At 37.0% G+C, this 23,643-nt stretch overlaps 6 protein-coding genes and 1 long non-coding RNA gene across 16 annotated transcripts; 3 read left to right on the top strand and 4 right to left on the bottom strand.

Annotated features, from left to right (window-relative positions):
* The first annotated feature begins 101 nt into the window (after positions 1-101).
* On the top strand, positions 102-5,066 carry LOC139819075 (gephyrin-like). Of its 3 annotated transcripts, none has more exons than XM_071788233.1 (12): positions 102-948; positions 1,349-1,470; positions 1,544-1,734; positions 1,813-1,969; positions 2,088-2,150; positions 2,234-2,503; positions 2,568-2,634; positions 2,703-2,805; positions 2,904-3,182; positions 3,349-3,482; positions 3,570-3,760; positions 3,831-5,066. In XM_071788233.1, exons 1-12 carry the CDS (start codon positions 921-923, stop codon positions 4,119-4,121), a joined length of 1,896 nt encoding a protein of 631 aa, XP_071644334.1. In that variant the 5' UTR covers positions 102-920; the 3' UTR covers positions 4,122-5,066. The 3 variants fall into 3 exon arrangements, with proteins under 3 accessions (XP_071644334.1, XP_071644335.1, XP_071644333.1); XM_071788234.1 differs by having other exon boundaries at positions 1,813-2,002; XM_071788232.1 differs by having other exon boundaries at positions 3,349-3,760.
* On the bottom strand, positions 1,720-5,214 carry LOC139819103 (uncharacterized). Its single transcript, XR_011733596.1, has 4 exons — positions 5,073-5,214; positions 3,848-4,014; positions 2,086-2,148; positions 1,720-1,991 (listed from the first exon to the last, which is right to left on the bottom strand). It is a non-coding gene; the product is annotated as an uncharacterized lncRNA (long non-coding RNA).
* On the top strand, positions 5,162-10,518 carry Rb (adaptor related protein complex 3 subunit ruby). Of its 3 annotated transcripts, none has more exons than XR_011733590.1 (11): positions 5,162-5,448; positions 5,679-5,754; positions 5,827-6,408; positions 6,491-6,787; positions 6,898-7,165; positions 7,256-7,966; positions 8,045-8,347; positions 8,434-8,705; positions 8,782-9,146; positions 9,259-9,499; positions 9,725-10,518. XR_011733590.1 is itself a non-coding variant. In XM_071788224.1 (10 exons), the coding sequence occupies exons 1-10, from the start codon at positions 5,303-5,305 to the stop codon at positions 9,404-9,406; spliced, it is 3,168 nt and encodes a 1,055-aa protein (XP_071644325.1). In that variant the 5' UTR covers positions 5,162-5,302; the 3' UTR covers positions 9,407-10,518. The 3 variants fall into 3 exon arrangements, 1 of the variants encoding a protein (XP_071644325.1); XR_011733589.1 differs by having other exon boundaries at positions 9,259-10,005; positions 10,142-10,518; XM_071788224.1 differs by having other exon boundaries at positions 9,259-10,518.
* LOC139819092 (soluble lamin-associated protein of 75 kDa-like) lies at positions 9,360-10,857 on the bottom strand. The gene is made up of 4 exons (XM_071788278.1): positions 10,724-10,857; positions 10,136-10,497; positions 9,888-10,064; positions 9,360-9,823 (listed from the first exon to the last, which is right to left on the bottom strand). The coding sequence occupies exons 1-4, from the start codon at positions 10,735-10,737 to the stop codon at positions 9,702-9,704; spliced, it is 675 nt and encodes a 224-aa protein (XP_071644379.1). The 5' UTR covers positions 10,738-10,857; the 3' UTR covers positions 9,360-9,701.
* Positions 10,657-18,105, top strand: Tpcn1 (two pore segment channel 1). Of its 4 annotated transcripts, XM_071788225.1 has the most exons (13): positions 10,657-11,261; positions 11,688-11,830; positions 11,913-12,839; positions 13,204-13,415; positions 13,909-14,073; positions 14,146-14,271; positions 14,774-15,081; positions 15,149-15,429; positions 15,576-15,794; positions 15,869-15,988; positions 16,068-16,407; positions 16,519-16,820; positions 16,904-18,105. In XM_071788225.1, the coding sequence occupies exons 3-13, from the start codon at positions 12,749-12,751 to the stop codon at positions 17,245-17,247; spliced, it is 2,508 nt and encodes an 835-aa protein (XP_071644326.1). In that variant the 5' UTR covers positions 10,657-11,261; positions 11,688-11,830; positions 11,913-12,748; the 3' UTR covers positions 17,248-18,105. The 4 variants fall into 4 exon arrangements, with proteins under 4 accessions (XP_071644326.1, XP_071644329.1, XP_071644328.1 ...); XM_071788228.1 differs by lacking the exons at positions 11,688-11,830; positions 11,913-12,839; XM_071788227.1 differs by lacking the exons at positions 10,657-11,261; positions 11,688-11,830 and having other exon boundaries at positions 11,912-12,839.
* LOC139819090 (mevalonate kinase-like) lies at positions 18,033-19,732 on the bottom strand. The gene is made up of 3 exons (XM_071788276.1): positions 19,593-19,732; positions 18,590-19,532; positions 18,033-18,477 (listed from the first exon to the last, which is right to left on the bottom strand). The coding sequence occupies exons 2-3, from the start codon at positions 19,502-19,504 to the stop codon at positions 18,217-18,219; spliced, it is 1,176 nt and encodes a 391-aa protein (XP_071644377.1). The 5' UTR covers positions 19,505-19,532; positions 19,593-19,732; the 3' UTR covers positions 18,033-18,216.
* On the bottom strand, positions 19,593-23,542 carry LOC139819082 (uncharacterized). Of its 3 annotated transcripts, none has more exons than XM_071788254.1 (3): positions 23,158-23,523; positions 19,960-20,054; positions 19,593-19,854 (listed from the first exon to the last, which is right to left on the bottom strand). In XM_071788254.1, the coding sequence occupies exons 1-3, from the start codon at positions 23,218-23,220 to the stop codon at positions 19,758-19,760; spliced, it is 255 nt and encodes an 84-aa protein (XP_071644355.1). In that variant the 5' UTR covers positions 23,221-23,523; the 3' UTR covers positions 19,593-19,757. The 3 variants fall into 3 exon arrangements, with proteins under 3 accessions (XP_071644355.1, XP_071644354.1, XP_071644353.1); XM_071788253.1 differs by lacking the exons at positions 19,593-19,854; positions 19,960-20,054 and adding an exon at positions 21,315-23,067 and having other exon boundaries at positions 23,158-23,414; positions 23,486-23,534; XM_071788252.1 differs by lacking the exons at positions 19,593-19,854; positions 19,960-20,054 and adding an exon at positions 21,315-23,067 and having other exon boundaries at positions 23,158-23,542.
* Positions 23,543-23,643: the final 101 nt, after the last annotated feature.

Below are 23,643 nucleotides of genomic sequence, written 5' to 3'. Positions count from 1 at the left end.
AATTTTATAATGTATTATATAATAAATATATTTGAATACTACAACAATTACTATGTTTATAGCAATGTATTCTTTTTAAGTGGATATCTAATCCAAATGGATACCTCTTTTTAAACGTAGAAATTAATAAATATTAACCAGAAAATTTCTTTTAATCTTATTAATAGACGATTAAAGAAAAATACAAGCTAAATATATGCTAGCTGAATAGAGAAGTGAGCAAAAAAAAAAAAGAAATAATATTAAATACGTATATATTTGTTTAATCTCTTATAATCTTTCTACACCTTTTTCAGTTTTCTTCTTTTTTTCGTTTTTCTCGTGTTACTTTTTTTTATCTCTTTTCAGGAGAAAAAACGGAAAAAAATAAGACATGTTACGACATCAACGAGATTACAATACACATATATGCCGTATAACGTTAATAATTTAAGAAAAATACAGTATAAAAATCCGGTGGAAGAAAAATAATTATTTTAGGCGTATTTCCTTTTTAATAAAATACTCTACTTTATATTTTTTCAATTATTCTCCTCATTATAAGAAATAACTCTTTTTTAAGTTAATAAATTACGAGCAAGACTAATTTGTTAAATTTGTAAAAAATTAAATGTTGAATTTAGCAGACGCCTGCTCGAGATAGAACTCGTTATTTGAACCATAAACGAAAAGATCCACGGCATGACATGTGTGCAAAATAAAACCGACATTGTCCAATTACAATCTCAAAATAAAGAAAAGAGAAAAAAATGTAAACAACATTCTTCATCGCGAAACTTTTCCGTGAACTATTTCGACGGCTAAGTCGAACTCAACTGACGAACGTGAGAATTGCGATATAACAATAACATACGTACGAGACGGTAAAATTCTCCGTAATTTTCAGCACATATGCTACAAAACAATATTAAGAAGCTAAAATGGTCATCAACTTTGAGATTATAATGGGTATGTACTGTATACTTCATGTATATTATATTTGCGAATTAAAGTCCTTTAAATAATTGATTATAATAAAGAATATTTTACAGAAAAGTATATGTTCCATTATTAAATATGGCGTATACATATGTGTACATATATATATATTAATAATGGAAAATGTAATAATATCTTGCCACAGTTTCTTTAATCATTGTCATCACTGAATCACTGAATGATTCTATATAGTACATAAATAAAATTAATTTTCACATATTTCATAATTTCATTTTGTCACGTTTAATAGTTTAACAATTTCTTTGTATATATCGAACCGTATTATAATAAAAAATACGTTCGATACTCTAACTTAACTCAATATTCCTGTCGTAATTGTCAAAATTCTAATTCTGTTACGATCATTTAGTACATGAACAGGACGCAACAAAAATAGATATAGATTATAACGTTGAAAATGTGCTAGTATCTATACCTAATGCACAAATATATGACGTGACAGAGGCTGATCCTGTTGAGACTGATATAATGGTAACTACAAATATATTGAAAATTTTCCTTGTATTATTGATCATTGAATTTATTTTGCTTATACATGATACAGGAAAAGCTACTTTGTGCGTGCGATGAAAATAACAGTGACGTTATTCTCATTATCGGTAACATCGAACCTGCAAAAAGACAAGTTGTAACTGATGCGGTTAGAAATTTTAGCGATAGCAAGCAACTTTCTGAAAACGTAGTACTATCGTTATCAAAGCTAGAAACGAAACTGAACGATAATTTGTCTCATAAGTAAATTTTTATCCTTACTTATGTACATATGTTAAAGTTTTTAGAATTACAACTCTTACAATTGTGATTTATTCTTAGAGCTGTATGTGGAGTACGAAATCAGTCGCTAATCATTGATTTAACTGGCTCAAACAAAAATCAAATAGAATGCCTCGCTGCAGCTGCAGATACGATGATGGAGGTCATACATTTGATATGTACGGATCAAGATGAAAACGTGCCGCTACATGACGTTGTACGTATTTCGGATAATATTTCTATAAAGCAGGTAAAATAACAGTATTTTACTGTCTATGTTAGAAGTAACAATATGCAACAAATTTTAATATTGTGCATTAAATCTCTTAATACAGGAAGAGGCTAAGAGTGCCATCAAGCGCCGTAAAAAATCCACTTCTCCGCTTGTATTATCTCCTGTAAGTCAGTTAAGATACTTTCCATATTAGTGACAATGTACAAATTTTATGGTATTGTATAATACGATTAAATCTTTTTACAGAACGCAAGCACAATCAAACGCCATAAGGAATCATTTCCTATGATTTCTTTGCAAGATGCACTGCTCAAGATTCGTGAAGTAATAATGGAAAGTGTAGAGGAAGCAACTTGTGAAATAGTGCAACTAAGTGATGCTTATGGCAGAATATTGTTCGAAACTGTAAAAGCCGCTTATGACTTGCCACCATTTAAAACTTCCACTAAACACGGATATGCAGTACTGGCAGCTGATGGAAAAGGCTTAAGGAAGGTGCTGAACGTAGAAAATACAGTAAGTTCTACCAGACTCGTATATGTGACAATTAAGCTAGAGTTACGAAATTGAACTTTTTCAGTTCCCTTCGATATCGCTTGAACCTGGGAAATGCGTGTGGGTGAAAAGCGGATCGCCTATTCCCGATGGTAAATAATTGAATCATTACCGATCCATTTATAGTAAAGAATTTATTGCTGTTTCTATTCGATTGCAGGAGCAACAGCGGTTGTACAAGTGAAGGATACAAAGCCAGTAAAAATCAGCGACGACACGTATGTTGAGATAATGATTGAACCAGGATACGAACAAAATATCAGGTACGAAGCTCAATATTTCCAATAAACGCAATTTACGCAATAGATTTTATCTCATTATTAAAACAATTAATTTATTTGCTTGTTTATCTATTCTGAAGACCTATTGGGGACGACTTAATGAAGGGAACAGTTGTCGCAATTCAAAACGCGCGTATTGGCCCAAAGGAGATAGCACTTTTGGCAGCTTCCGGTCGCAAAGATGTCCGAGTCACTAAACGTATATCCACAGGTGTGTTGTCTATTGGAAGCAACTTAGAAGAACCTGGAGAAGAACCTTTGAAACCAGGATTTGTCTATGATGTTAACCGAATAACTCTAATTTCGCTACTAAAAGAGAAGGAGTTCTATTCTTTAGATTTCGGAATAGTGGATAATAAGTGAGAATCTTGGAAATTTACTCTAATTCAATATGTATACATATATGCTTATATTATAATACTCTTTATTTAATTTATTGCTATAATTAAAATACTAATTATAATCGTATATTTTTATTCCTCCATCAAATACAAGTAATTCGATGAATAATAATTTATATTTCAGATTGACGCCTATACAGAATAAAATCGAAGAAGCTTTAAAAAAAGTAGATTTACTTGTGACGACAGGCTCGACTAATGATAGAGATTTATTGAAAACCGTTTTGGAGAAATGTTTTAAAGCCGATATACATTTCGGTATGTTTCTTTCTTATATCTTAATTACCAAATATATCAGAAGAGAAACATGCCTCTTGCTTACAAACACAAAATGCATTTCTTCAGGAAATATAAATATAAAACCGGGAAAATCGACAATATTTGCAACGTGCGAGATCAATGACAAGACGAAGTTTGTGTTATGCTTGTCGGGAAATCCGACATCCGCTTTCATTAGCGCGCAAATGTTCCTTATCCCGTTGGTGAACGAGTTACACTACAGTTGTGCTGGGGAACAGGTCACATTATCAGCTTGCGTAAGATTGTTTCTCGTGTATCGCGAAACGAAATGTAATGTAACACTATTACAATTTTGTAAACTTGTAGATGAAAAATCAGTATACCTTGCATAGTCGTCCTAGAGCTGCGTGGACGATTTTGGAATGGAACCAAGACGAAGAATACCCCTCGGCTTTCAGCAGGGGAAATGCCATCAGTGATAAACTAGTTAGTGCCACAGGTGCTAACGCACTTTTATTACTGCCGGCAAAAGAGTCCGCAAAGGAGTCGTCTAAAACATTTGCAACAGCCATACTTGTCAAGTTACCCAAACAAATCAATGATGACATGAAAAACTTTTGTAATGCTCAATTACCCAAGCAGGAAGAGAAAAAATAACCACAAGAAAAAGGTTTGCTAAAGAATTTGGAGAAGTAGCCTTACTTGTCTAGTTACCCAAAAGATTCAGAAGAGAAAAATTTTTGTAACGGTTACGAATTATATAATAAGAGAAGCATGTACAAGATATTTTAGGATGCATATCGCATTGTTTAAACGTGATCTTATTTCTAGCGAAAATGATGAGGAAGGTCATCATTCAACTTATTTGCATTTTTAATCATATAACTATTAAATATTATTTTACTTGAGCACAGCACAATAATTTGATTTTACTTCATTCTTAATATATCCTACCTTTTTACCTTTTTCTATTATTATTTAGTCATATAATATATAGCTATATAAAATTCATGAATAGCACCTGCTAGAACTACGTTTTATTTTGTTTTCTCCCTATTTATTATAAACCAGAGCTTCAAAAATATTTTGCGTATAAGAATCTTGCATATATAAAACATATTTTCTTAGAAATGTTATAAGAATTGAGATTTAATTATAAAAAATTCTGAAAAATGTATAATATTTCTCAGATACTTTCAGAAATAATTGGATTTTCGGAACATTTCAGTATCTCTCCGTGTATGAAAGTTTCTGTTAAATTGGGCAAATTTTCTCATTTTTTCAGATTTCTACAAAAATATGTTGACGGGAAAAATCTGAAATATTTTATTAATATATTATTTTATCTGTTTTTCTGAAAAATGTCTCAATTTGTATTAAAACATCCGAAAAATTCTGACCATTCTGAGAAAGACTTGAAATTTTTATAGAAATTCTGATTAATAAGAAAAATTCCGAGACATTTTTCCACCGGGATTATTATTACCAGAGAGGTTCTCTCTTACTATTATTAATTAAAGAAGCCAGTCTTGGATAAATTTTTCCTTATCAATTATTGATATAACCTTATCAATTGTCGAATGAATACTCAACCTCATCAACATTTACCTTGTGCACTTCTGAGACGCTTTTAAGTGCGGAAAGTGTACGACAGTGCAGCTACACTTTCGCCGTGATGTGGAAGCGCAAAACAATATGGCCGCTCGCTGGGGGTGGGGAGTGAGGACGGCTGTCAAAAATCTGAGAACGGGTGTCTTGATGCGCGAATAATTATCGGGATCTCTCTTTTTTTCCGTTTCGGAAGAGACGTGTCGTCCCGCGTGAGATAAAACGGAATAATGTTGACGGCAGCCGCGAACATGTCCAACAATGGTGGCTCCTACAGCGTCGAGAGGCCACCCACTCCAGACGGATCTGTGGATCTCTTGGAGACAATGGAGCTCCCTTCCTTTCTCAGTGGATTATTCAACTCCGATTACAAGAAGTAATTAGTCTAGAAGTGATCCGTGTAATTTCGTTCGCGTGAACGATCGTTCCTTCAGGAAATGCAGAGCGATAGTTGGAAGTCAACTTTGGAGATGAAACCTGTCATGAATATTGAATTACTGTCATATCTTGTTGCTATTTATATCTTATCGCAATTTGATTGAACATAAGAGAAATACATTTAACACGAAAGAGACGGACATTTTCATAAAAGCATATGCGTTTCAGGCATGACGATCTTAAGGAGATGCTGGACAGTAACAAGGATGGACTCAAGTTGGAAGCCATGAAACGTATAATTGGGGTACGTAAGTGCACGATTTAGATTTAGAACTGACTGGCAGCCATACCGGCAATAACTCGGTCTTTCCTTTAGATGGTGGCCAAAGGAAAAGATGCATCGGATATGTTTCCAGCTGTTGTAAAAAATGTAGTGTCTAAGAATATCGAGGTAAAGAAGTTGGTGTACGTTTACCTAGTTCGTTATGCGGAGGATCAGCAAGATCTGGCACTTCTGTCCATATCAACGTTTCAAAGGGCTTTGAAAGATCCCAATCAGTTGATAAGAGCAAGCGCTCTAAGGGTATTATCCAGTATACGGGTTTCCATGATAGTACCCATCGTGATGTTGGCCATCAAAGATTCGGCTAGTGATATGTCGCCGTACGTCCGAAAAACTGCTGCTCACGCCATCCCTAAATTATACTCGCTGGACCACGAGCAAAAGGAAGAATTGATAAACGTACTCGAAAAATTGCTGTCCGACAAAACCACCCTTGTGGTAGGCTCGGCAGTAATGGCTTTCGAAGAAGTGTGTCCAGAGAGGATAGATCTCATCCATAAGAATTACAGAAAATTGTGTAATTTGTTGGTGGATGTTGAAGAATGGGGCCAAGTAGTTATCGTTAACACGCTCACCAGATACGCTAGAACACAATTTGTTAATCCAAATACAGACGTAAGTATACATCGTTAAGAACGCGCGAGAAAATAGGATAAATGGTTCTAATTAAAAATGATAATTTTTAATATAATCACAGAATTTAGAAGAAGACGAAAATCGGCCATTTTACGACTCCGATTCTGATTCTTCCAATACAAAGAAACCAAAGTTTATGTTAGATCCCGATCATCGTTTGCTGTTAAGGAACACGAAACCTTTGTTACAAAGTCGAAACGCATCTGTAGTAATGGCGGTCGCTCAGTTATATCATCATGCAGCCCCCAGAAGCGAAGTTATGACCGCTGCAAAGGCATTAATAAGATTATTGAGAGGCCATAGAGAAGTGCAGAGTATTGTGCTTCATTCTATCGCTAGTATATCAATTACGAGAAAAGTAAGTACGGCACCGAAACGCGATACAAATTAATCTGCAGTATAATTTAACTTGCATAAAATATATAATTATATATTATATATAACTGATATATTCGTGCTGTTCAACAGGGAATGTTTGAGCCTTTCTTGAAATCGTTCTTCGTGCGAACTTCCGATCCTACTCACATAAAACTTCTGAAACTCGACATATTGACAAATTTGGTGACTGAAACTAGCATCAGCGTAATATTGAGGGAATTTCAAACGTACATCTCCAGCAGTGACAAGGAATTTGTCGGTGCCAGCATTCAGGCGATCGGCAGATGTGCAAGTAACATCAAGGAAGTGACCGACATGTGTCTCAACGGGCTGGTATCATTGTTGAGCAATAGAGATGGTAAACTTTTATTACAGCCTATATACTATATTATGTTTCATATTATACATTATGTCATATTAAACATTACGTTATTTTACTTTTCCACAGAGGCTATTGTGGCGGAAAGTGTTGTGGTAATAAAAAAGCTCCTGCAAACGCAGCCGAATGAGCACAAAGACATTATCGCTCATATGGCTAAATTAATGGATTTCATAACGGTTCCACAAGCCAGAGCATCTATCCTGTGGCTCCTAGGTGAATACTCCGACAGAGTCCCTAAGATAGCGCCGGACGTGCTCCGAAAAATGGCGAAAAGTTTCGTGAACGAACAGGATATAGTGAAGCTGCAAACTTTGAATTTAGCTGTGAAATTATGTTTGAACAATCCCTCGCAAACAAAGCCGTTTTGTCAATATGTCTTCCAACTTGCCAAATACGATCAGAATTATGACATCAGAGACCGCGCGCGTTTTCTACGGCATTTTATCTTCGAGGAAGAGGGTGACGCGAAGATGCTTCCACAGTTCGCAAAGAGAGTTTTCCTCGCACCGAAACCGGCACCAACTTTAACATCTAGGTTCAAAGACTCTGAGTATCAATTGGGCACTCTATCTCACTACCTAGACATGCCGTGCGTGGGATATCGGCCTTTACCGCCTTTCCCGGATGTTACGCAAGATCCATCCGTACGAGACGTCGCACCGTCTACCGCGCAAGAGCTTAAAGAAGAGCGACATAATAGGAAAGAAAAGGAGAAGAAGAAGAGCAAGGAAAAGGCGAAACCGTTCTACAGTGACGAGGAAAGCACTCCCGCTGAAGGTACTATCCGATAATAATTAACGTTTACGCATGTGCTATATGTATGTATACTTAAATTTTCTGTCTTTATAATTTCAGAATCGGATAATCAGTCATCTGATTCTTCGTCCAGCGAATCTTCAGACGAAGATAGCGATTCTTCAGAGTATACAAGTGACTCAGATAAATCCGAAACGGGCAGTGGAAAGAAAAATGAAACAAAATCCGATGATTCCGAAAGCGAATCGTCGAGCGGTGAAGAGTCAGATTCGAGAGACGAAGAAGAAGAAGAAGAAGAAAGCGAGACTCAAGAGAACGAAGAAGAAAAACCGAAAATTGTTAAGCAAGAAGTGAAAGAAAAGCCAAAAAGCAACTTTGACCTGCTATTGGATCTGGATGACGGTTAGTTTGACGAGAAATGAATTGAAAAAAAAAAATTAGCATTAATGCACTCATTATATATATCTATATATATTTTTTTTACACAGTTGTTCCAATGACTCCTGTGATGACGCCTAGTTTGGGTGGTTTTCTTACTCCAATTAATTCAACAATCACAGATAATGTTCGAGAAGTATCGACATCGTATGTTCCATTAAAAAAGACTACTTTGTTAAATAGTATCATAGGGCACGGTTTAAAAATTGAATATAGATTTACAAGATCGCAGCATTTAGTTAGTTCAAGTTTGGTTAGTATCGAATTAACGTTCTCTAATGAAAGCAACGATGTCGTTAAGGAGATTCAAATAGGAAACAAAGTGAGCAATATTCCAAATATTGTGTAACATGATTATTATTATGAAATAATATATTTAATGCGTACTTTCTTTTCAGAATTTGCTAAAGGGTATGTTTATTCACGATTTTTCGCCAATATCGTCGCTCGATGCAAGTGCCACGTTATCTTCGACGCTAGGCGTTAATTTTAATGACTCTACTCAACCGGCTAATTTCAACATCGACTTTGCGATTAACGACGAAAAATACTCATGTCCGGTCAGTATCAAATCACCGATCGGAGAGATAATAAGATCTGTGACCTTGCCTGAAAGTATGTTCAACGTGGAGAAAGCTAAATTGAAAGGCATGAACGAGCACATAGCGAAAATACCGTATTCTGGGAACAAAAACGCTCTTTTTCAAAAAGTGTTCGAGACTGCAAACGTCGCAAGAATATCTAACGAGGATGAAGTTATGCGGTAAGACATGCATTTCTTGTTAATCTAATTGCATTCATTTCATAAGTATCTAAAGTGTATTGTTTTAAATCTTAATTAAATCTAAAAAATTAAGCATCACAAATGTTTACAGGTTCGCCGCTCATACTTTAGCGTCTAAATCATTGGTATTGGTGACAATAAAATTCATTGATGCTGGGCAATTGGAAGTTTGCGTGAACTGTGAAAAAATGGTTATAGGATCAATTTTATTGAACGAATTTAAGAGTAATTTAAAATAAAACGGATACATGCTATTTACGAGATTAAATAATATAGGTGCGTTTCGTACACATTTATGAGGCAATGAGTACTCCTTCCTTCGTTAAGCGATGGTAAATTTTTTCAAATAATATATTCCATTTAATTTTTATATACATACATACGTATGTATGTACATATGTACGTATATTATATATGCATTTCTCTAGATATACGTATATGTATAAACATGCATATACAAGTATAATGTACAATACATAAATACCCTGTTACGCCATTGTGGTGGCTTTTATAATAAATTCTAATTGCTTTTTGTCATAACGTTGCTCTTTTCAAAGTACACCATATCAATTGCTGAGACCCGCTGATATCGCAGTCCGCGATCTCCCAGAAACGCAGCCGGTACTCCTTGTGACTCGTCAGGAATGCCTTCAGTACTATATAAAAAGCCCATGTGCACATTATTATAAACACGTTAAAATGCTGGAGCTGGATACTCACTTCGTAACATTCCGCTGGAGATTGGCTTCGAGAAACCGATATCTTCGTTTGGAAAGCGCGCGATTACGTCGGACAGAATTCCCGTACCGAAACCCTGGTTCCTATATTCCGAACGAATGTACGCGGTATCTACTACAGGCATCACGTATCTCTCTTTCGTCGAGAATATTTCCGTACCTAGGGGAATAATTAAGAATGTTATATATCGATATTTTCTTCCTGAATTTTTCCTAATGTCACGTAATTACCTGTAGGTTTAACGGTATAAAACCCGATCGCTTTGCCTCCTTGCCACCTTAGTAATACGACATCGAATTCGCCCACCATAGCGTACAACGATTCAAGCTTTTCCGGTCGTGGCGTGTCGAATTCTGGATAAACAATCTGGCTCAGTGTGTAAAAGAGCACCTTATCACGATCCGCTCGGACCTCCCGCCATTCATCGTCGAGTCGATCACAATAAGTATCGTTAACGTCGATTATCTCATCGTTCAACGTTATAGCTACGAAGTGATCGCCGTCGACGCAGTCTACGCGACGGACATCGCCTTGAATGTTCAAGCTCCGTAGATCGAGTTGGATCGTTCTCGTCTGTGCACATTTCCCGCATCTACGAATCAATCGCGTTAGTGTATCGTATCTCATTACAACTTCTTTTTTCGGATGAAAATGCGAGTAAGAACTGTGATAACGAATTTGTGTTTTACAGACAAAAATTGAGAGACAGGCTCGATGAAAAGATTCATTATATAATCGACTAGTTTTGACATTGACGACGCGGCAGGCTAATTGGAAATGAGCGACATGAATTCGTAGAAAACAAGTTGATTCATCACCTCGAACATATCATCTTGAGCAGACCGAACGAAGACGCGGGTAACGTCGTGATAAGAGAGAAATATTCGACCGGATCGGCCCACAAAAAAGTGAAACTTATTAACTGATAAGGACAACGACTCAGTTGTCGTTCTTGGACTGCTTTATCGATGATGTACGCACGTGACAAGTGTGGAATTTGCAATTATTACAATGCACGCGGGAAACAGTTCTCAAATTCGATACCAAATCTTTACGTACGCGATTTCACGAATCGATTCTATTAATTTCGTAGCACAAGAAAAGTGAATCGACACGTGTTTTCTGTGTTCTTAATACTGTGTTCTGATACGAACTATCGTGGAAACGTGCGTTACGTTTAAATACGTACAAGATATAGGACTCGCGATATTTAAAAAATCATATACATTTGTGGGAAGTTAATTACCAGCAGAGAATCAATTGAGGGAGACAATTAGTGCATCTGAAAAGGCTTTATCTGTTTCCTGTGACAGCGAATACATAGATGTGTATTACTTATCGTTAGATTCTTGCAAGGTTAGTTGAAATTTCCCCTGATGGAAATATTTTGCTGAAAGCATTGTATGAAATCGATAAAAAGTGAAATAAAAGTTATTAAAAAATTACTTAATATGTTTTTCAAAATAAATCGTAACTTTCCTTATGAAATGTAATACTAGAAAAATTAAAAATAGAAAAATTAAATTATAAGTACACTATAGAAAAGTAATAATAAATTTTTTGAAATATTAGATTATATATATAGATATAAAGTGTACTAAATTTAACTGAAAACTGAATTTCACTGAAATATTGATAGAATAATAATGAAATGGGATCAATTGAGAGAGAATTTCGAATACATTTTAGTAAAATTTCTATATTTTCAGTAAAATATTTCCATTAGGGTATAATTACGTATTATCTCCGTTCATAATTTTTGCATAATATTGTTGATTATAGGAGTAAATAGGAAATTATTATTATTTTGTGATAAGCGCATCATTCCTAACTGCCCAGCACGTTTTCCAGTGCTGATAAGAGCCGACTGAGTGTACGATTGCACGAAACCGGTTAAGCGCACAGAATCACACGTAATCTTGTCTGTAAGTACACGAGGAATGCAGCGGCATTCGTTCGTCGTTATCGGAAGACAAAGAATCCGTATTTTTGTGCTCTTCGTTATAGGTGGGACAGTGAACTCTATTACCACAGACTTCTGCATGATTTTTCGCAACACGATTATTTATAATCGACGAGTATATATTCCTTGGACTGGCCATTTGCGATTCTTTTCGCGTGAACTTTAAAATCTTGTAAGACAGTAACAGATATTAATTTCTTCGTTAATTGTCTAGATGTAAAATTTCAGGGAGATTTCTGATTGCAATTTGGGAAAAAAGTTCGTATCGCGCTGGGTGAAGAGCATATATAGGATGAGGATCGAGAACAGAAATCTGCCTTATTGAAGAATTCCCATCGCATGATTATCATTCAATTCAAAAAAGAAATCCTACATTCATCATAAGTGATCAGATTAGGAGGCAACGCAGTGGTGTAACTAATCGCGATTGCAATCGCAATGGTGATCGGCGGATCGCGCTTTTCTCTCGCCCGCCCTCTCCAAGACGCGAGCGTGCACACGTCTGTCATTCTATTGCAGATAACGCTGACGCGCATCGCATTTCTCGTTGAGAGACGCGCTTTGATAGCGGCGATAGGATGGGAGCGTGTGTCACGCGTCCACCTATATACGCCCGCGTGCGCGTCGCGTCGCGCAGTCGGAGTCGTACGTCGGTCTCGGTGGACTGGACTCGGTGGAGTCGCTCGGTGGTGCACGCCAGGCGCGTTGAGAGCTGAGGTCATCAACTCCAGGGCCCATCGATCGTGACGTGCCCTGACTGTGCCCTGACGTTGGGACTGTTGGGAGAGCGCGCGCGGGTTCCATCAGCTGGTGTAGTGTCGCGCGTCAGCTGGGCGACGCAGGCGGGACGTGGGACCAGGCAGGACGTGCGCCTGTCCCGATGTCTTCGTCGCGGCTCGGTGAACACCAGCGATTCGACAACGAGACGAGCCTGCCGCTCGACCAGGAGATCACCAATGGCTCGAGCCGACGTAAGTCCGCCCGCGGCATTCTCCGTCGCCCCAGATCCATCTAGATTTCCTGTCGATAATGTGCCTGCGTTACGAAATGGCTGCGACCTTGCGAATCGCGCACCGCTGACAGGAAGGATATTTGCCTTTGACAGTCTCTTTCTCGAACGGGACAAGTCGTGATTCTACTCGGAGACTCTTCGTCGATAACGTGTAGTCACGTAGAAATAGCTTCTCTCTCCAGCAGATGCGCCAAACTATGTTTTATTAATTTTATTAACGTGTGAAAGTAATTTAGCGCAGTATCTATTTATCGAGAAATTTTTATAACTTCTTAAAGGTACGTTATGATCATTGACATATGCTGCGTATTTTCTTCTTGCAGAATATGGCTCCATGCTGTCCTCGCCTTCTTCGGAGAGTCATGTGAGGTCGTCATTTGACAATGCTAATAACGCTAATCAATTGAATTATAAGTACGAAGTGGGTGAAACGAAGAGTGGAAGTATGACTGACAATGATATCACAGGCTTCACCACGCACGACGCGAACCTGCATTGGGAAATGAACTATCACGAAGCTGCAATATTTTTAGAGGTAACTACGTATTGATTGTAGAAGCCTATCTAAAATAATAATAGCTATTAGAACGTAGAAATACATCACAAATACGCAAGCGGAAGATTGAATGCCCAATTATTTTTTTCAAGGATATCTATTGTTCTATGGTATATACATTCTGCAGCACTATTACGTACATAATGTATGTTATGTAATATATAGAGATGTATAGTCTGTTGTTCTTCACATTTTAAGCATTGGGTGCATTCCGTTTCATGCATGATGAGTATAGTGCATCATTTATCCTTGTTTAACACTGGATGAACAACAAGGATAAATGATACACTGTGCGCATCATCGTGAAACGGAATATACCCATTGAATGATCAAACAATACTGCATCGTGGGTTATGCGAGAACTTGAAATATATATACTGAATTATACCGAACTATAGCTCATTGATTACTAAGAGTAATGTATGATTATCATACTCTTTATTATTGTCATCAAAGCGGATTATTCTTTCAGGAAGGTAGAAACAATGAGAAGTTCGATTCTCATCCAAGGCATCCTGAAGATTTGCCGGCATATCTCTTAGTCCATAACAGTTGGTACAATGGATTGGATTTACTGGCTTCGTTAATCCTGCTGTCTCTGGCATTCGTAGAGGAACCTGCCTTGCCATTATTCAAAGTACGTCATGCATGGATAAACGGCATACCACTTTCTTTCACCGATATCTTTCATATATACGCTTTGCTGTAGGTACCAGTGTGGGCACATGGCTCGGTAGAATTACTTGAGTTAATTACTATCGGCGTGCAATTGGCTTTGAAGCTGAGATGGACTGGGTGGGCACCTATGTTAAGACACAAACGTACAATGTTGAAGGTAAAAGATATCCCTCACTCGAAATATTTCTCCGTAAACTTTTTATTACAAATAGAATAAAAATACAGCGTCATAGTTTGACAACAACGTATTTACAGAAGGTACGCGATGGTTGGAAAATTTATTATTTCAGATTAATCAGATTATTTGTATAATCAGATTACGCGAGTAGTTGCTCGTTCGTACACTTGTAACTGATAATTATTATGCAACAATATATAAGAGTATCAGACAGTAATCGTATATTTATTAACGATCAACGACCGCATTGTCGTTGATAATCCGGATGAGTAATGAGTACTGAGTACTGCAACAAATATGTAATGACTTATTAGCTTACTTACATAATGAGTTTTTGAATTAGTGCAATGTCAGACGCGTCGCGATATTCCTCATGAAATTCAAATGAATGGGGAATGACGTACGATTTGAAATGAAAAACCTGACTGCCAGGTTGTTGACTTTCTTCGGATACTTTCACTCATATCGATTTCTGTTTCAGTGCATCACGTTAGCAATCATGTTTCTCGAAGCTATGACAGTCCTGGTACGGCAATCATCACATTTCCGCGTGACCCGCGCCCTAAGACCCATCTTTCTAATAGACACAAAATATTGCGGCGGCGTAAGAAGATTTATAAGGCAAATACTTCTCACCCTACCACCCATCCTGGATATGTTGGGACTTCTTTTCTTCTTGATTATTGTGTATACTGTGCTGGGTTATTACATGTTCAGTGAAATGAACAGAAATTTCTCCACAATGCAAGACAGCTTCGTCAGCCTGTTCGTTCTTCTTACCACTGCCAAGTAAGTAGATACAATCTGACATAATTTAATTTTTAACCATGTAATTTATTGATAACGCAATTTGCAGCTTTCCGGATGTAATGATGCCGTCGTATTCCCAAAATAAATGGTACGCGATATACTTTGTTTCTTATTTATGTACCATGCTGTACGTGATGATGAATTTAATGCTGGCTGTGGTAAACGAGACGTTCACGTCTCGCGAGCGCGACAAGTTCAAGAAGCTGTTTCTGCATAAGAGGAAAGCTTGTCAGCACTCTTTCAGGCTTTTGGTTTCCAAGCAGGACCCTGACAAGATGCGATTCCGTCAGTTCGAGGGTTTGATGCGGTACTATGCTCCGAATAAATGTGCGTATTCAAGATTATATATAAACTTTAGATCTGTTTTTTTATTGAATACGTACACAACTTAAATTTCATGCCATATGAAACTCAAAAGGTAAAAAAGTGATTTTATACCTGCAATAACAATTAACATTATATGCTCTTTATAGCTACGCGAGACATTGTTTTAATGTTTTGTCATATGAATGCATCGGGAAGTGGCGCTTTAAATTCCGAGGAATTTTTGTCAATTTATGATGCTAATACGCTTCAATGGGACTTGCGATACTCTAACATACCATGGTACCGTACTGCATGGTGGCCTCTGCAAACGCTGTCCACAGGCGCCCATACTGTTATCAAGTGGTCGTATTTTGAAACTTTAGTGTGTAAGTAAATGATGCGTGTACATGATTATACATATGAGAAAGCTTTGTATTTCTCTTTATTCGTAATTTTGCAGGTATGATTATTATCGGTAATTGCATCGCCATGGTAATAAGAATCATTGAACCGAGTAACAGTCTTGAAGAATCGGCGCATAGATTTGCCGCGTGTTGGGATACTGTGCTGTTCGCAGGACGTGAGTGAAAATCTTTTAAAATTAAAACATATCTTAAAATGGAAGAATATGATTATAATATGCAAATAAATTTTTACAGTTTTCATGGCCGAGGCACTGGCGAAAACATTAGCTCTTGGTATTAGATATTACCTGAGCTCTGGATGGAATCTTTTCGATTTCGGAACATCAGTAATGATCCTTGTCGCTGGGTGTGCTCTCAACTTATTCCCATCGGCTACATTTCTGGTTCTGTTCCGACCTCTCAGAACGCTAAGATTGTTTAAGATCAAGAAACGTTACCGAGACGTTTTCGGCACTCTCGTAATTCTGTTCCCCCAGATGTGTTCGACAGCGATCGTCATGCTGGTCTTGTATTACTTTTTCGCGATTATTGGAATGGAACTGTTTGCTGGATATGATATGCGTAATTGCTGCAAGTTAGTACCAAATCAATTATGATAATTAAATATAAATTTTTTTCTGAACTCTTTATATATGTATAATATATTGTCTGATTTTTTTTAAATATTCTTAAATATTTTAAATAGGAATACGACCGTTGAAGATTTCTATGAATATTCTGTCAATGGTAGCTCGGCTTTGGGATATTACTATCTCAATACTTTCGACAATCTCATAGCGAGTGGCACTACACTTTTCGAATTAACAGTTGTTAATAATTGGTTTATACAAATGAATGCATACGCATTTACCGTGGGCATGTACACAAGGATGTATTTCATGATATTTTATCTGGTGACCATGATCGTATTGACTATTGTGGTATCCAGTTTCCTGGAAGCTTTTCGATTTAGGATTCAATATAAAAAATCAACTTCAAAACATGACGGTAATAAATATATATTTGAGCTATAGATATCTTTTTTGTTTCATAATTTTTATATGTTCTTGTATATATTTTTTATTTTTTAGAGGAAAAAATGCTGCATGAAGAGGTGGAATTAAAATGGGATGAATTGCAATGCATAATCGAAGATTTTCAAACTCTGGAAAATTTGCGCAACTCTCTAGTTGTCGGAGGAAGCACTCTCTTCATTGGTTCACGGCCGCGAACACGGGAGGTTTTACAGAGAAAGATGTACACACATGAAATAAACGAATGGATAGCCGAAGCAAAGTCCGAAGAAAAGCAACTTGTACCTAATGCAACATGTAACGTAGAAGAGGGGAGCGGTGACGGTAGCTCTGATACCGATCATCTTGTGCTAAACGGCAATTTGCGTCATCAGCAAAACAATAGTATATCTACTCGTTAAAATCGGTGACGTAACTTAGACTGTATTCTGAAAATTAATTTATATAATTCTCGCTTACACTCGTGTAAGTGCATTTATCATTTAATAACGTATCTCGCTTAAGTGTTAGCGAATATGTTTTGATAGTAGGGAAAGATAATGTGTTATATATTACATTCTAGATCTTCTTTTAGTGATCAAATTCTAGAAGATACGATTAAGAAATTTTAATACAAACGAATGACTTCCTGTATAATTTTGATATTACGAACTAGTCATGAACATTAGAAAAAGATTTCATTTTTAGGAAATAATTCAATAAAATAATCATTTTCTTGAACTCACATTGACATGCATGTTGCAGTTTCATAGTGTGTATAATATAATAATTCATGCAGCAAATTTAAATATACTTTGACACTAATTAATATGAGGTATATTCCAAAGAACAATCTGGTACATCGGATCATATCATTTTGATGTCACTTTAATGCGAGAGATAAGCGATGATGTTTCCATTATTTTATCGCGAAGCTTTGACTAAGGTAAATTATTAGAGCGGGTTTGAGGACAGCGCGGGATCCGGAGCAGGATGATCTTGCTTATATTTATTTATTTTCCTTGTAAATGAACGAAATTTCAATCTGCAGAATTTAACATGTAAAAAAAAATGAAGCAAATATCCTTTCACTCCGGGTCGGCTTTGATTTGCGTATCACACAAATACGACATATCTAATATTGTTACGTATTATTAGCGCGAAAGAATATTTTAATATTTTTCCATTTTCAATGTAACAATCCATGTATTTATTTAACAAATACGTGCTTTATTATCCTTGTTAAATGTACAGAATATAGAATATTATATAAAATTGTATTTTTTTTCCTCGTTCTCTTCCACCAGGGAGATATCATTGTAATTAAATTATTTTAATATATTCATATTTAGTTACTAATATATAAGTTGTTCATTTTAATCTATTTTAAATTAATCTTCAATAATCACTCCGCTGCAACCTAGACTTGTCATCGTGACTTCGAAACCTTTTTCCTCTAACTGTTTTGTGAAAATTTTGATAGATCCGTCGTCAGCGTCCTTTGGCAGTAAAATGTATGCACATCCACCTCCACCTGCACCCGTGAGCTTCCCCGCATATGAATGTGTCATTGCCAATGTACAAATCATCTCTAACTTCGGATGTGACACGTTCAATGCGGTTAGTAATCCTTGGTTCATGTGAATGAAACACTACAAAATGTACACCAAAAGATATCTACAATTTCCAGCGGACGATTATACATGTGAGTCTTAAAAATATGTAACAAAATAATATATTGAAATTCACAAAAATGAGGCTTACCGATAACGTCGTGTGCCGATCATCTAGCTTTATAGATCCAGAGAATTGGTTAATTTCATTGAGCGTTTCCCAAGCGTGGTTCGACAGAGCGTCGATGCTATCCAGGATGGGAATGACGATCGAAGGATATAAATCTTTCAGTTCCGCTACTTGTTTCACTTGTTTTTTTGTACTGCGGGTAACATTTGTATTAACCAGCAGAATCTTGAGATCCGGCACTTGTGGTATCATGTCCAGCTGTTTATTTTTAAATTTTATTATTGAACCGTATGTGCATACGCTATTGTCGATTCCGGATGGAGACTCGTGCATAATTCGCTCACAATTTAGAGCGTACTTCGAGATCTTATCGAGTTCGTCCTTGTTAAATGTATTGTGTTCGCCTTTCTGCAACCGCGACCAATGTAGAAAACACGCTGCAAGACATACCGCGAACGATGCCGAACTGCCTAGACCAGAATTAACCGCTAATTCCGTGGATAAGTGCACGTGGAAGGAAGTTTCTTCTATATTAATGTGTTCTTCGTAGGCGATATAAACGAGCAGGTAGAAGAACGCTTGTAAGCTTGATCTCTGCCGCTCAATAAGAGTATCACTGTTATTCTTGTCTATTACATGATCTATCGAATCGATAAAATCTTTCACACGAATATGCAATTCATTTACATCCTTGATCAACGAATAATGAAAATTATTGCCAAAAAAGTAGTCAAAAAATACGCAAAAAGGAAACTTCAAATATAATTTGACATCAGGGAACTCTACTTTAATAACGTCCTCTGAATTTGGCAGTTCGGCGAATTTAAGAGTGGTGCGTAAGTTCAAGCTAGCCGCCACAGCAGTTTTTCCATGTACCACTGCGTGTTCTCCGTATAAGATCACTTTACCCGGTGCGGATATTTTGAACTCGATCATCTTTCTTATGAATAAAAATTTCTTTTATCTGGAAAATTGTAATGTTAAATGTTGAACAGTAGAACGTAGCAATCAAATCTGTACTCACAATTTTCTGTTAGAAGATGCGTATTTATCTGATGTAGGGGAGATCACCCAGATAATAATTATTATCAGTCTTTTGTGTTAAATAAATTAAAAGTAAATTAGAAACACCGGTTGTATCTTTTCATCAATTTTTTATCCATAAAAGGGATTTAACAAGATTCCACAGTCAATTTTTCGTTTTTTCCCATTGTTCTGGCGTAAATGTTGTTAACGAAATGGCATGAATTGTCTTCAATTCTTCTTCCAAAACTCCATACACAAGCCTGGATTACAAATGTTTAATGATTGAAGCTTTATGTTACGAATTTTATTAATAGTTTTATGAGAAGACATTAAAATTTATACATAATCTCAGAATTATATATCACCTGTGACGTAGCAGTGAGGGCTTTCCCTGGAATAAGTCAGAGACGACAACCACCGAAAATTTAGCACCGCAACCGTCGGATTGATCCACTACTTCCTGTAAACACACAACGTATTTTGCAAACAGTATCTTTCTAAAACCACCAATGGGCGTTTCCAGCAAATCCGCGAACAACAATTTTTTTCTTAGCATTAATATTCAATAGACACTAAATGTCAAACACATAATCAGTAAACACGTTTGATAGCGGTACATTTGATTTAACTTCATTAATCGGTAGCGTTTAAATTAAATGATAAAACTCGGATATTTTATCTACTTACAAAAAAAAGACTGAGAAAGTGGTAGGTATAGAGTATTGTTGAGATTTTTTATGAAAATATCGAAAATATCGCTCTGACGTTAATGCAAACTAAGGTGGGAAGGATTAAATCTTGGCAAAGTTCGAGGCTGTGTTGATACATATCTAATTCTCTTATTGGCATATGTAGCATGCGTCCAAACACGAAGAATTGATTTCTGACAAAAACAGTAGGACACAGTAAAGTATGTTACTAATAATGCAGTGTTTTAAAAAAATGTCGGAGTAACGTATAATATTTTACATATTAAATTCTTGATTTATTCTTCTTAGGTTCTAATATTTTAAAAATTATATTACTAATATAAATTACATATAAATTACATATCACGCAGAATGCAATTTTCATTTTTTATATAAACGTAATATGAGATATGTACCTAATTAAATATCACCCTATACATTTAATATTAACAGAAATCATTCGTAAATGTGACAAAATAAAGGATTAAAATTTTAAATATTTAGCATCAAATATTATTTGTACGCTCCGAACCACAAGTATAATTATGCATACACGTGTACGCATACTAATTTTCATAACTTAGTATATTGTTTTTTTTTTTATTATCTGTAGGTACCGCAAGAACTCTAGCAATGGTCATAAATTAAAGTGAAGTTTAAATTTTTGATTCGCACTTTACATTTTGATAACTGTTTATAAAAAGTTTGAGATTCTAAAACCTTATTCTATGTGCTGGTATAACTGTAGGCGAAAGATTCCAAATGCGCAACAGTGAAATATTCGAAAAAAAATTAATAATCTGTGTATATTATTGTGCTGCTAAATTAATCAATATGTCAAGCTTTGTTCGTAACGTATAAATAAAATTATTCATACAGAATTACCAACTTTTATCGCTTTATCGAGCTTTCAAGATCACGATCTCCATGTGTCGACGACGATGTGGAGTAACCGTGAAACGTGTACTTAGCGAGAATCAATTGACATTACGGAAAAGGAACAATGAAATTTGATTCAACTTTACATATCTTTTTTTAAAGAGCAGGTTTATTTATTCTTTACAATTGTAACAATTTACACATTCTTTGGTTTCAGTAGCTTGTTTAATGTGACTTGACTTTGCTTGTGACGATCTCTTTCCTTAATACAAATAGTTGGACGTAATTGAAATATATAAAGAAAATTACAAAGTGCCCGCAAGAATACATCGATATAAAAAGCGGAAATAGATCCGGGTATCTTGCAGGAGGTTTTACAAATGGGCTGACAATAGAGAGAAGCAACGCACCTGAAATAGATCCGTAGAACGCGACGAGAAGCCAAGACTTTTTGCTATAGTTCAACAAGTCTGAGAGAAGAAGCTTACTTTTCTTATGTTGTTTTACCCTACCTTTCGATTTTGATTTATCTTTAATTAACGTGCTGTTTGTTCTACCGTTATAAAATAGATCGGGCCATATCCAAGAGACGGAACAAAAGTAAAAAACCATCGTGCCAAGATAAGCGAGGTACAGCTTGTCCTTTATAAATAATGGCAGCATACTAAAATGTGAGATGATCAAAAACCAGAAGCAAGGAAGAGGATCACTGTGAAAGTACAGCAAAACCGGAACGGCGACTAAGAGAATGGACTTCTCGTGAACTTGAAACGAGAAAAGGAAGAATGCCAGGGCGGAATTTATTAGAGCGAGCATAAATGCCTTTCTTGTAGGTGATAAGTATAAACTGACGCAGCTCGGTAGAACCGCGCACGTTGTTATCGTTAAACAGATCTTGGCTAATTGCTCATTCGTGAAAATCTGTCGTAATTTGCAGACAACATTGATCGCGCACCAGACATTGGCGACTTTGTCTTCGAACACACCCCTGGAAAAGGGGAATAATCTGAGCACCGCGCTGAAAAACAGGTCTCTGCTCTTGAGAAATGGGATCCAGATAACGTAGAACGTTAGTAGTACCGCCAAGGATATGCATGCCAGCATGCGAACACAGTGAGACCAGGATCTTGTTTTGCCAGGTGTGTGACGTCCGAGGATATAGAAGAAAAACGGCAAAGCGTGATACAGTTCCATTTGCTTGTAGTTCAGCGCTAGGACGAACAGAACTGAGCTAACGACGAACGAATCTTGCACTATAACGGCTACAGCGGCGACGAAGAGACCTAGGGATACACAATTGTACTGAAAATGTCCGTGATCTATTAATATCAATCCCGGATAGATCAGTGCAGTCAGAACGGCGAGATCTCTCTTCGTAAACTTGAATATATTGGACTCGTCAAACTTGCAACTACCCCATGAGCACGAATTGATCATAAAGTATACAATTGCCGGCAAATAAATCAAAATGTCTGCAATCAGGACGGTCAGTCTCATGAAGTACTTGTGCGTCGTGCTCTCGAATCCCCTGGATTCTCCCAGCTTCGCGAAGGAGGGATCTATCCGGTTCGCAACGTGACCTAATAGGAGGCTGTGGTACGCCGTTAAAGGTGGATAGTCTAAGCCCCAATACTGCAGATCGTTGTCAGTGGTATTGATGTACCACTTGTCAACGGGTAGATTCAACGTGATCTCCTGCCAGTGCCGTTGGGCCTCGTAGTCTCCATACATAGGGGGCCTGCCCTCTCCGCTGTGGGAATGGTAAGTAACGCAGCATCTCAAGAGAACGGCAAAGGAGGTGATCAAAGCGAGCTGCAGCTTTCCCTGCATTCTCCCTCATACGAGTAGCCACTCGTTTGTCGCTTCGAATCGAAACTACCCGGCAAGAATTTCGAGAGGGGGTTCCTGGCAAAATGGCACGTGGTCATGCGCTTTTATCTCGGAAATAACGGGAACTGAGAAACGAAAGGAGAGAAGAGGCGATGTTCTACATACCACGTGTGAAGCTTTCAATCCCTCGGTCACTTTGTCTTTGATGTACTCCTCGCTATACGGCATATTCAGCCGCGGTTTTTCTTTGACAGCGAGCACCCGGGTGCTACCGAACGCGGGAACTGACGAGAACTAATCAGCAGTCAGCACTCAGCACCTGTTAGCGTCTCCTACGCTGTCTACTTACGTCCCACGTCCCACTACCGACCGCCTGTCGGCCTGTCCCATATCCCACGTCCCACGTTGCAGAATTTACATACCTGAAATATCGATTTCGATATCGATACCATGCGATTTATCTATTTATGGTATCGATCATCGATATAATCACCGGAGCGATCGGAGCACAGTATAATCGGAGCATAAGCGTCAATAGCGTCATACGCGCTATCTGCGCATGTAGTTTTAAAACCAATATTTTACAGAGTAACGCTGCCGGTATACAGCTAGGTATTTCGGTTCGTGTTCTAGCTGCGTCCATCGCAAATT

The sequence above is a fragment of the Temnothorax longispinosus genome, chromosome 9 (genome assembly GCF_030848805.1).
Source record: "Temnothorax longispinosus isolate EJ_2023e chromosome 9, Tlon_JGU_v1, whole genome shotgun sequence".
In the NCBI taxonomy this organism is placed as follows: domain Eukaryota; kingdom Metazoa; phylum Arthropoda; class Insecta; order Hymenoptera; family Formicidae; genus Temnothorax; species Temnothorax longispinosus.
This window is presented reverse-complemented; position numbering and strand designations above follow the sequence as displayed.

Coding starts and splice junctions, on each gene's coding strand:
- LOC139819090 (XM_071788276.1), bottom strand. CDS start 19,504: ATGATCGAGTTCAAAATATCCGCACCGGGTAAAGTGATCTTATACGGA. Junction 18,478..18,589: donor ATCGGCACACGACGTTATCG/GTAAGCCTCATT, acceptor TACATTTTGTAG/TGTTTCATTCACATGAACCA.
- Tpcn1 (XM_071788225.1), top strand. CDS start 12,749: ATGTCTTCGTCGCGGCTCGGTGAACACCAGCGATTCGACAACGAGACG. Junction 15,795..15,868: donor GTATTTTGAAACTTTAGTGT/GTAAGTAAATGA, acceptor GTAATTTTGCAG/GTATGATTATTATCGGTAAT. Junction 16,408..16,518: donor GATATGCGTAATTGCTGCAA/GTTAGTACCAAA, acceptor TATTTTAAATAG/GAATACGACCGTTGAAGATT.
- LOC139819075 (XM_071788232.1), top strand. CDS start 921: ATGGTCATCAACTTTGAGATTATAATGG. Junction 2,151..2,233: donor CTCCGCTTGTATTATCTCCT/GTAAGTCAGTTA, acceptor ATCTTTTTACAG/AACGCAAGCACAATCAAACG. Junction 2,504..2,567: donor TGCTGAACGTAGAAAATACA/GTAAGTTCTACC, acceptor GAACTTTTTCAG/TTCCCTTCGATATCGCTTGA.
- LOC139819092 (XM_071788278.1), bottom strand. Junction 10,065..10,135: donor TTATACCGTTAAACCTACAG/GTAATTACGTGA, acceptor TTATTCCCCTAG/GTACGGAAATATTCTCGACG. Junction 9,824..9,887: donor CTCCAGCGGAATGTTACGAA/GTGAGTATCCAG, acceptor CTTTTTATATAG/TACTGAAGGCATTCCTGACG.
- LOC139819082 (XM_071788252.1), bottom strand. CDS start 22,992: ATGCAGGGAAAGCTGCAGCTCGCTTTGATCACCTCCTTTGCCGTTCTC.
- Rb (XM_071788224.1), top strand. CDS start 5,303: ATGTTGACGGCAGCCGCGAACATGTCCAACAATGGTGGCTCCTACAGC. Junction 5,449..5,678: donor TTCAACTCCGATTACAAGAA/GTAATTAGTCTA, acceptor TATGCGTTTCAG/GCATGACGATCTTAAGGAGA. Junction 6,409..6,490: donor TTGTTAATCCAAATACAGAC/GTAAGTATACAT, acceptor ATATAATCACAG/AATTTAGAAGAAGACGAAAA.